General features: G+C 34.8%; 1 protein-coding gene and 1 long non-coding RNA gene across 2 annotated transcripts; one reads left to right on the top strand and one right to left on the bottom strand.

Moving 5' to 3' along the window:
• Positions 1–5,153: 5,153 nt before the first annotated feature.
• Positions 5,154–5,915, bottom strand: LOC130993803 (uncharacterized). Its single transcript, XM_057918839.1, has 2 exons — positions 5,713–5,915; positions 5,154–5,553 (listed from the first exon to the last, which is right to left on the bottom strand). The coding sequence occupies exons 1-2, from the start codon at positions 5,913–5,915 to the stop codon at positions 5,154–5,156; spliced, it is 603 nt and encodes a 200-aa protein (XP_057774822.1).
• A 1,495-nt stretch (positions 5,916–7,410) lies between these two features.
• On the top strand, positions 7,411–10,303 carry LOC130992473 (uncharacterized). The gene is made up of 3 exons (XR_009091294.1): positions 7,411–7,746; positions 9,335–9,410; positions 10,007–10,303. It is a non-coding gene; the product is annotated as an uncharacterized LOC130992473 (long non-coding RNA).
• Positions 10,304–11,826: the final 1,523 nt, after the last annotated feature.

The raw sequence follows: 11,826 nt of genomic DNA, 5'->3' as shown, positions 1-11,826 counted from the left end.
TTTGCTGAGAATTCAGCTTCTTCAAAGGCTTTTAAATAAAACTCCCCGCCATCAACATTATCCACGCAAGTAGACGTATGCTTCTACTCACAAACCCACCACAAATCTACTCAAAACCCCTATTAAAAGCCTCCAACTTGCGAAAATTCAAACTACCTTTCGATTTTTGCATGCATAAACTATTAAAATTCATAATTGATTAAGGACTTTTAAATTTATTTTTATTTGTATTGTCCTTGCATATTTTCTAATCTTTTTCAAACGTAATTGCACTCAATGGATATATATTTACAATATAGCATTTTAAAGTAATTAGAAAAGATTAAAAGGATTCGACTTTATTCTCTAATATTGACTTGATGTTCCATGCAATGTCACGCATCCATATATTAAACGTGCATACATTATTCAATTCTGCGCATTATTTGAGCGAATTAAATGAATTTGGTCCCAGCTCAATTAATACTCACTGAAGATCTCAATTGAACTTGATTTTGAAAAGGAAAACAACAATTTTGACATAGAAATGACAGAAAATAAAAAACCTGTATCTCAAAGTAATATCATTATATCATTTTAATAATGAATAAATTTTACGAGTGGGAAATTCCGACAGGATCTCTGCATTATGAAGAAGGACTGAGTATTTAAATGGATCCCGAGGGCCATGGAAGAACCCCCCCTTTTTTTTTACTAAAGATATGCAAGAACTATATATTGAAATGACGGCATAACGAAAGTAAATAAATTAATTACTAGGCATGTTCAATATTTTAAATAAAAATGAGTCTCTTTCATTGCCATGGATTTCTCAAGGATTTCTTAATAGTCGTTAATCACGTTTTACCGTTATGTTTGTGGCATTAATTATAGAAGTATCTAGCTAAAATAGGCCCAGTATTGTACTTAATTTATCAAAAGACATAAATGCAGAGCGATTTTTGGCAGGTTTTTAGGTGGACATAAACATAAATGAATATATAAAACACCAAAATTCTTTTCCATCGGAGCTGTCCAACTCATAATAGATAAAAATAAAATATAATAAAATAAAATTGACGGATTGTTATAAACTAGAGAGAAGCGAGAGAATAGAGAAGAGAATACGAATGAAGTGTATTCAATATGAGGCCTCTATTTATACAAGTAGGAAGTTAGGGTTTTAGGGAGATTTCTTGGTCAACACACATAAGATATATCTAAGATATATTTACAACACTTCCCCTTGATTGACCAATCCCTAAACAAAAATGTTGCCTCATTAAAACCTTGCTAGGAAAAAGAGTACAACTGCTTCCCCTGAACTTGAGATCATTGAAGATCTTTGAGTCAACGCATACCGATCTCGTGTACCAACTTTCTGAATGTCGATGTCCGTAATGCCTTGGTGAATAAGTCCGCCAGATTATCATTTGAGCGAATTTGTTGAATGTCAATATCGCCATCCTTTTGAAGGTCGTGTGTGTAGAAGAGCTTGGGAGAAATATGCTTCGTCCTATCGCCTTTGATGTATCCTTCCTTGAGTTGCGCGATGCAAGCAGCATTGTCTTCATATAAAACAGTTGGTTTGGCCTTTGATGAAGCTAACCCGCACGACTCTTGGATATGACTCGTCACATTTCTCAACCATACACATTCTCGACTTGTTTCGTGGATTGCAATGATTTCAGAATGATTTGAGGATGTTGCAGTCAACGTTTGCTTCATAGACTTCCATGATATAGCAGTTCCACCACATGTGAAAACATATCCAGTTTGTGACTTAGCTTCATGTGGATCGGATAAAAATTCTGCATCCGAATACCCCACTAGAGTATTATCCGAATTTTCTTGATAATATAATCCAAGGTCAATGGTACCCTTTAGATAACGTAGAATGTGTTTAACACCATTCCAATGTCTCAAAATGGGTGTAGCGCTAAATCTTGCTAGAAGATTGACAGAAAAAGCTATATCTAGTCTAGTATTATTAGCCAAATAAGTCAACGCTCCAATTGCACTTAGATATGGTACTTCAGGACCAAGTTGCTTCACCCTCTTCAATTGGTCGAAATTGATCTTTCTTAGTATCAAGAGATCTAACGGCCATTGGTGATGCTAATGGATGCGTATTATCCATGTAAAAGCGTTTTAACACTTTTTCTGTATATGTGGATTGATGGATAAACGTTCCTCCACGGATACGTTCCATTTGCAAACCAAGACAAAACTTTTTCTTTCCCAAATCTTTCATCTCCAATTCTTTCTTCAAATATTTAGCAGTTTTATTGAGCTCTTCAGGAACACCAATTAAATTTAAATCATCAACATAAACTGCTATGATTGCAAATCCACTTTCGATTTTCTTAATGAAAACACAAGCGCAAATATCATTGTTCTTGTATCCTTCTTTCAAAAGATACTCGCTCAGTCTATTGTACCACATACGACCAGACTGTTTCAACCCATACAACGATTTTTGCAGTTTAATTGAATACATGCTTTTGAGTTTTGACTGCAATCCTTCGGGCATTTTAAATCCTTCGGAAATTTTCATATATATGTCATTATCTAATGACCTATATAGATAAGTAGTTACTACATCCATAAGGCGCATATCAAGCCTTTGTGACATAGCCAGACTAATCAAAAATCTGAAAGTAATATCGTCCATTACTGGAGAGTATGTTTCCTCATAATCAATTCCTGGTTTTTGTGAGAAACCTTGGGCTACGAGTCTTGCTCTATATCTCGTAACTTCATCTTTCTTGTTTCTCTTTCTCACAAAAATCCATCTATATCCAATAGGGATTTTAGATTCCGGAGTTAAGGCTATAGGTTTAAATACTTTCCGATTATCACAAGAATTTAATTCTCTTTCTATAGCTTCTTTCCACTTTGGCCAATCAAGTCTCTGTTTGCATTGTGCAACAGATTTTGGTTCAGGATCCTCATTTAAAACTTGAAGAGCTATATGAAAGGCAAATATATCATCAACGATGATATTTTCTCTCTCTAGTATCTGATTTGAATGTAAATAATTTATTGAGATATCATGATTTTCAGATACTTGTAATTCTTCAGGAATTACATCACTTTCATTTGGTTGATTAGTTATTTTCGTCATTGTTTGATTTTCATCTTGCCCCTTTATTTTTCTAGGCATATAATCTTTGGAACCAACTGGTCGACCACGTTTTTGACAAATTTTAGACTCATTTGTTGCCAAAGCTATTTGTCCTTCAGGGACATCATCAATTTTAGCTGGAGTATTTGTAGCATGTATGTGAGATTGTGCTTGTATATACAAAAGCATCATGAATTTGATTTGCAATATTTTTCAAGTGAATGAGCTTTTCAATTTCTTGTTCACATTGATTTGTTCTATAATTAAAATGTGATAAGTTTTTCTCATTCCAAGATATTTCCTTGTGCTTTTCTAGATGTAGATTTGTTCCTCCTAATGTTGGAAATGTCATTTCATCAAAATGACAATCTGCAAAACGTGCAGTAAATAAATCACCCGTTAAAGGTTCTAGATACCTTATAATTGATGGTGAATCAAATCCACCATATATCCCAAATTTTTGTTGGGGATCCATTTTTATTCGTTGTAGGGGTGCAATTGGGACTTGAACCGCGCAACCAAAAGTTTGTAAGTGAGAAACATCAGGTTCTTGGCCAAAAATAATCTGCATTGGGGAGTATTCATGATTGGCTGATGGCCTTAGTCGAACTAATGTTGCATCATGTAATATGGCATGACCCCAAGCAGAAGTTGGGAGTTTTGATTTCATAAGTAATGGTCTAGCAATAATTTGAAGACGTTTAATAAACGATTCTGCTAAACCAGTTTGAGTATGGACATGAGCTACTGGATGTTCAATCTCAATTCTAATAGCCATACAATAGTTATCAAATGCTTGAGACGTAAACTCACCAGCATTATCAAGACGAATTTTTAATTGAATTGTCTGGGAATTGAGCTCTTAATTTTATGATTTGAGCAAGTAGTCTAGCAAATGCTGTATTTCTAGTAGAAAGCAAGCATACATGTGACCATATAGAAGAAGCATCAATCAATACCATAAAGTATCGAAAAGGTCCACAAGGTGGATGTATAGGTCCACAAATGTCTCCTTGAATTCTTTCTAAGAAATATTGACATTCAGTATTAACCTTCGTATATGAAGGTCTAATAACTAACTTGCCTTGCGCACAAGTATCACATGAGAATTCATTTGTAGAAAGAACCTTTTGATTCTTTATGTTGTGCCCATATGAATTATTGATTATTCTGCGCATCATATTTACTCCAAGATGTCCAAACCTATCATGCCAAAACCTAAAGCTTTTTATGTCATTTAACTTCACGTTCATGACATGGTTTGTCTCAATTGCTTTTATGAATGTGTAATACATTCTAGAAGGTAGTGTTGCTAATTTTTCTTTTGTCAGCTTATAGCCTGAAACAAAAGAATTTATGTATAGATATTCAATGCTACCTTCCGCAATTGTCTCGATGTGGTATCCATTATTGCGGATATCCTTGAAACCTAGTAAATTCCTTTTAGACTTACTAGAGTACAAGGCATTTTCAATATTTAATTTAATATCATTTGGCAAAATGATACAAGCTCTTCTGAAGCCTTCAATGATGTTTGATGCACCTGATATTGTGTTGACATTAGCCTCGGCTAATGTCAACTTAAGGAAATACTTCTTCTTTTGAAGAATAGTGTGTGTAGTGGCACTATCAGCAAGACAAATATTACTAGATTTCATTTGATTTTCTGAGATATTTTTGAATTTTTTTAAATTATTATTCAATAAGCATTTTAAGATAAAGAAATAAGCAAATGTTTCTAATAAAAAAAAAACAACATATTGAAAGTAAATGACAGAAATAAGCAATGCCTTCTTAACAACTAGAAATAAAATATTAAAGATTAAATAGTCCATATTATTGTCTTCAAGCATACCACCGCCGATCAACTGATCCATATTATCTTCTTTTGGGTCATCAAAGAAGTCAGAGACATCTAAATGAGTAGTATCAATTGGACCGTCAAAGTCAACATTATTGGACTCTTTCTTGCCTTTTCCTTTGATTGAATCTTGATATAGATCCGCAAGGTGTTTTGCTGTTCGGCATGTACGTGCCCAATGTCCCGTCATGCTACACCTTTGGCATTCACCTTCCTTTTTGTATGCTCGTTGGATGCTTTATGCCTTTTGTTGCTAAAGGTTGCATCATGTGGTTTACCACGTCCATGTCCACGCCCACGTCCACGTTGGTTCCCACGACCACGTCCATTATCGTGGTTGAAAGTTGCATTGGCTTCAGGCAATGCAGCGGAACTGGTGGGGCAGAGTTCGTGGGTTTTGAAGAGCAATTCATTATTTTGCTCGGCAACCAACAAACAAGATATTAATTCTGGATACTTTTTGAAACCACGCTCTCTATATTGTTGCTGTAACAACACATTAGAAGCATGAAACGTGGAGAATATTTTCTCAAGCATATCAGCATCACTGATTTTCTCTCCACAAAGTTTCAATTTAGAAACAATTCTAAATAATTCAGAATTATAAGCACTCACAGACTTAAAGTCTTGCAGTTTTAGATGCATCCACTCGTAACGAGCTTTAGGAAGGACGACAATCTTTTGATGATCAAACCTTTCTTTGAGGTTCGTCCACAATTCTTATGGATCTTTGACAGTCAGAGACTCTGTCTTAAGGTCATCATGAAGGTGATGACGAAGGAATATTAGTGCCTTAGCGCGATCCTGGTCGGACGCTTTGTTTCCTTCTTTTATAGTTTCTCCTAGACCCCTTGAGATCAGGTGAATATCTGCATCAAGAGTCCATGACATATAATTCTTGCCCAAGATGTCAAGGGCGACGAACTCAAGTTTGGCTATGTTTGCCATCCGTGCAATTCTGCACAAAATAATCAAGGATATGTTATCCAAATATTTAATTTACTTTCTCATAGAGCATGTAATATTCTTCAGGAATATTGCTTGTGCTACTTTGATAGCATCAATTTAATATCTCGAATGTAATATTCTTCAAGAATACTACTTGTGCTATTTAAATAGCATCAATTAATTTTCAAGATTATATAAAAAAAATTGCATATATATAGTATATTTCAGAATATAACATATCAAAACACACACAAAAAAATACGAAATTTGACATGAAAATTGATAACAATAAACTTTATAATAAATAAATTAATTTTAACCATCCAATTTTCTGTTGTATATAAACATATACGATGCTAGTGAATATATATATATATATATATATATATATATATATATATGTGGTGTGGTTCTAGAGAGAACTACATTATTTGTGAGAATGTGAGAACCATCAAATCTAATGCATCCACTGTAAAAATTAAATGCATTCGCTGTTAAAATTAATGCACTCAAAAAAATAAAAAAAAAATTGCTCACTTCATGATTCAAACCCGGCATCTGCATTTATGCAACAAGATGATGCATCCACTGTAGATCTTGATGATCGAATGACTGAAAATAATTCTTCGTTCTTCTTTTATTTAATGGTTCTTTCTTGAACCTCTCCCTATATATATATATATATATATATATATATATATATATATATATATATATATAGGGGAGGGCTACAGTAAAAACACTTCTTAAAATATAAATATAAACATTTTTTAATGTACGAATTTTATCCAACAGGGTTACGAATTCATCCAACATGGTTACGAATTACGAAAAATAAATTTTTGCTACCTTTGGGATTCGAACCCAGGACCACAAATTCATCCAAAAAGGTTACGAATCAACCGTAGATCTTGATGATCTAAGGGCTGAAAAACACTCTTAAGTGTATAAAATATAAACGTTTCTTAATGTACGAATTTTATGTTGAACACGTATGAATTTATCCAACAGAGTTACGAATTGCGAAAAATAAATTTTTGTTACCTTTGGGATTCGAACTCAGGACCACAAATTCATCCAACAGGGTTACGAATCAACCGTAGATCTTGATGATTTAAGGGCTGCAAATCATTTATATTTTATACATTTAAGAGTGTATATGTGTAATACCCCGTTTCCCTGAGTTAAATTTAGAATTTATTTTGAACTTAAGATTTAAGATGATTCACGCCGGATTGAGAAAAAGAATTTATTTTAATTCCAACAAAAATGATTTACAAAAACATTTGTAAATTTAGTTATTAAATTTATATGCATTGCATATTTATTTAATTTAGCAATCAAAGCATTTTCACGAGCTTTTATTTAAGCAAACACTGAAGAATTATTACAGTTTTCATAGTACAACCTGGAAGACTTTTTATTTTATTTTATCTTATTTTTTTTTTCTACACCTACTCCCACCACTAACTCCTCTACTACAGCACATCACCAACTTCCCTACTGCAATACACCCACTACACCTACTCCTTTACAGGCAATCAAATCATTACATATCTTAGCAAATCTTATCCCAAATTTTAGCAGATCTTATGCAGGATCTTTACAGCTCCTTGCAGGATCTTTACAGCTCCCCAAGACTCCTCTGTTGTTTCAAAGATATACAACAGCCAAGCTCTCTCTCACTTATTCCACCAAAATATTTTCGTAAGGCCCCTTCACCAAATTTCTCAACCTGCAGCAAGCTTCTTTCTACAGCAATAAGAATCTAAGTTCTTTTCCTTCTTGATTGTGCAGTAACAACTCCCTAGCAAAGCAAAGAGCTTCAAAGGTTCAATTTTTTTTAAAAACCATACACTGCATATCTCTCTCTCAAATTCTTTACTCTGCTGAGCTTTTCATCTAAATTATTCATAGCATACAACTCCAGTAAAACCAACACATTCACAAGCATATATGTATGTACATTATATATATATACATCAGAGCATGATTATTTTTTTAAATAAGAGAAGAAAGAAGAGTAGAAATATTTTGAAACATGTCGATAATTGAAGTTTTGAACTTTGTTCTTGTCTGTCGGATCTGAGTGTTTGGAGCGTTTGAGTCGGGAAAACTGAGGGTGTGTAGTCGACGGTGGCAGCCAAGGCTGCTGTAGCCGGAAGTTTCAGAGAGGGAGGGGTGTGCTGACGGTGGTGGCGTGGAGCCATTGACCGCGGCTGCCGGACCTAGAACAGGGGGAGTTAAGAGAGCAGAGGGAGTTCAGGGAGGCGGCAGCCTTGCTGTTGCTGTCGCCAAGGAGGAGAGAGAGAGGGGTGATGGCCGGCGGCCTTGGTGCCGTCGACTTGAGGAGGGAGAGCCGAGCGTCGTCAGCGGCTGTCGCTGTTGCTCTGGCAAGCTTCGGCGGCGGCGGCAGCGGAATTCCGAGGGAGAGGGAGGAACGGGCAATTGAGAGAGAGCCGAGGATGGCGCGGCTCGTCGCCGCTGCTCCTCCGGCGAGCTTACTTCTGGAAGAGTGAGAGGGAGACTTGAGGTGAGGAAAGGAGAGAGGTCGAAGGGAAGGAGAGAGGAGGCGGAGCCGCCGGCCTCCGGGGACGGCGCTGCCGTCCGGTAGCGGCGGCAGGAGAGCGCAGAGGGCGAGAGAGAGAGTGAGCGGCTGAGAGGGAGAGAGAGATATGTTGTGTGCGTGAGAGTGAAGGGAGGAAGAGAAGGGGAAATAGGGTTGAGGGACTTGGGCCGAATATTGGGCCGATTTTTATGAGTGATGGGCCGATTTTTAAATAGATTTGGGCTGCGATTTTTTTAAAAGCTTGGGCCGATTTTTAATTTTATTTAGCTGGGCCCGATTTATTTTATTCAGTCTAGGCCATTCCTATTTTATTGAGTTGGGCCTCATCTTTTAAATTTATATGAGCTATTATTTATTTAAGCATGGGCTCTATTTCATCTATTTAAATGGCTTCCCTATTTTATTTAATTAGACTATTAATTAGTTTGATTAATTATTTTTAAAGACTTTGGATTGCCTTCAATTAATTAAATTGGGTTTTCTTATTTTTAATTAATTGAACTATTATTAGTTTGATTAATTTATTTAAAGGATAATTTTCATAATAATATTAAATTATTATTATGTGCATATTTTAAGTAAATTACTTATTATATGCTAAGCATGACATGAAATTGCATTATATTTTGCAATAAAACTATTTATGATTTAATTGGTTTTATTTATAATTCCAATTATTAAAGAAAGATGAGTAAGAATATTGTTGGTGTTCTTAACTCAAGAGAAATGTTTTCAATTATTTATTTATTAAATTTTGAAAACCCGGCTAAGTGAATCATAGAATGTTAAGCACTACACCATGACTTAAGATTAGATTTAAGGAGACCTATTGAGAATAGATTTCTTGTAGGCTTTGAGCATCAGAAGGATTAGCACTGCTACTCCGATTCAGAGATAAGGTTAAACGACAGGCTTTGCCTATACAGGTGGGCATTACTTTTACTATACGTATATAGAGATCCCCTGCGTGTCGTAGGCCTCTTATACGAATATATGCATGAGATGATTTTAACTGTTAATTTCAGTTTATTATTATGCCCAAATGATAAATGACTCTTATGAAATGAAAATGAAATGTTCATGAAATGAAATGAAATGTTTATGAAATGATTGACTGCCAAAAATGTTTATGTTTTTATATGTATCCTATCTGTGTTGGTTCGCCAACTTTAAAGGAAATCCAATTGGGATCCTATGCTAGACAAAGGTCGCTAGCTAGGGTTAACGTGTACACTCATGGAGACCGCGAGTCGCTTGCGACCGGTCTTGGCGTCCGTGGTAAGGAGGCCTCCTTCCCGGCGCGTGACAGAAAGGAACAGATATGGATCATATGAAGGAAAATGATCGGCCGATCGACTTTATGAAAATGAAAGAAATATTTTAGTAAGCGCAGGTCATTTAAGAAAACCCCTGTGTGTTACTGTTATGGCAGTTCAATTTATATATGTATGCATGTTGTATTTTCGGCTATGCCCACTGAGTATTTTTATACTCAGCCCTGCATGTATTTCTAAATGTGCAGGTTGAGCAGTTGATGGAATGGAATGATGTTGAGCGGGTGTTCCTTTGACATTTCAAGAAATATAACCTTGAGTATACATCTTCATATGTATATCTCACACGTTTTTCCGCTGCAAAACACTTTGATTAGGATAACTCTATGTTATGAAGTTGTTACACGTGTTATTGGGTAACCCACCTTAATCAGTTCTCTTTTATGTGTATGTTTTATAAGTATCCAAATGATCATATATGATCCTAGCTTTTTATCTATAAGTGATATTTTCATATACTTTAATGTTAAGTAATTGTCCATTTCCATTTCTTATTGTTCACCCCAAGTCATAACCCCTGTTAACCCGTCATTGGGAAGTGGGCTGTGACAATATGTATATATATATTTAATGAAAATCACAATTTCAATTGTTACAAAGCTTTGACAATCTTAATAAAATAATACGTATGTGTATGGCATTGATTTCCGAAAAACAAAATTTTGTTTCACCAAATCATTCAATACATGCAGTGGATAAAATAATACATGTTCAACCAAAACATTCAAGCAAATCATTAATATATATATTCACGTGTATATGAATTGCAAATCGAAAACAGTGTATAAGATTAAAGTTATTCAAAACAGTATTACGAGTTACGACAACTAACATAAAAAAAAATAAAAAATAAAAAATAAAAAATAATGACATAATATATTGAAGCATGGATTGATTTGAATATGCGTGATTTCCTATTCACAATTGACATACGAAAATTATAGCGATCGAAATCAAAAAATTCTACCAATTAATTTGGTATAATCAAATAGAGATGAAGTTATTTAATTAACTACACTTTTATATGATTTACATAAAATTGACACATAATGATGGCACAAAAAAAAATAGAATTACCTTTCTACGATCGAAGGGAGATGAGAGAACTAGAACTATCGTGCTGATAACGTGTTATAAACTAGAGAGAAGCGAGAAAATAGAGAAGAGAATACAATGGAGTGTATTTAATATGAGGGCCAAAGGCCTCTATTTATACAAGTAGGAAGCTAAGATTTTAGGGAAATTTCTTGATCAATACATATAAAATATATTTAGAAGATATATTTACAACACGGATGAGATTTTGGAAACTCTAATAAAATTGGTGTTTTCCTTTTCAAGGTCAAGCTCATAACATTGACTTTTCAAATAGAGAAGCTCTGCGACTCCATAAAAGAGCTTACAGGCTTACAGGTTACAGCATCTCCGATGCAAAAGCATTAAAAGTGGCTCTAAAGGAGGTGATTCTCACCTCACAACCTTCACTCTCTAATGGGTTTTTAAAGAAATTATAATTTTCTTATTTTATTTTTTATTTTCAAATTTAACATTTTATTAAAATTTAATTTCAATATTATAATAATTAAAATAAAATACATAATTAAAATCGAGACTACATCAATCATCTACGCTTGATGACTTATTTGAGCATATTTTTATGCAATGTCAATTGTGCTTAAGACATCTTCGAAATGTCCGCATTGAGAATTTTAACATTAATGGCTACCTTGTCAGAGGTGCTGAAAAGCTGGATTCCTTTTACGACGCTGTTCAGTGCCTCGTAGTATTGAGCATTGGTCCCTGCCCGTTGAAAACTCCACATTCTTTATGTTGCCTTTGTCACGCTTGGCCACTTTATAACCTTGGGACCTCATCACCTCTTCACGATTCTTCACGAGACTCACGAGCCTCACCTCTCCTAGACGATTATTCTTGTGGTGCTCTGCTTTGGGCATATCACCTCCATGGTTCATCTTTAGATCAACCATATTTAGGTTAGCAAATGATT

Source organism: Salvia miltiorrhiza, chromosome 7, assembly GCF_028751815.1.
Source record: "Salvia miltiorrhiza cultivar Shanhuang (shh) chromosome 7, IMPLAD_Smil_shh, whole genome shotgun sequence".
Classification (NCBI taxonomy): Eukaryota; Viridiplantae; Streptophyta; class Magnoliopsida; order Lamiales; family Lamiaceae; genus Salvia; species Salvia miltiorrhiza.
The sequence above is the reverse complement of the archived record's forward strand: the minus strand, read 5'-3'. Positions and strand labels throughout refer to the sequence as shown.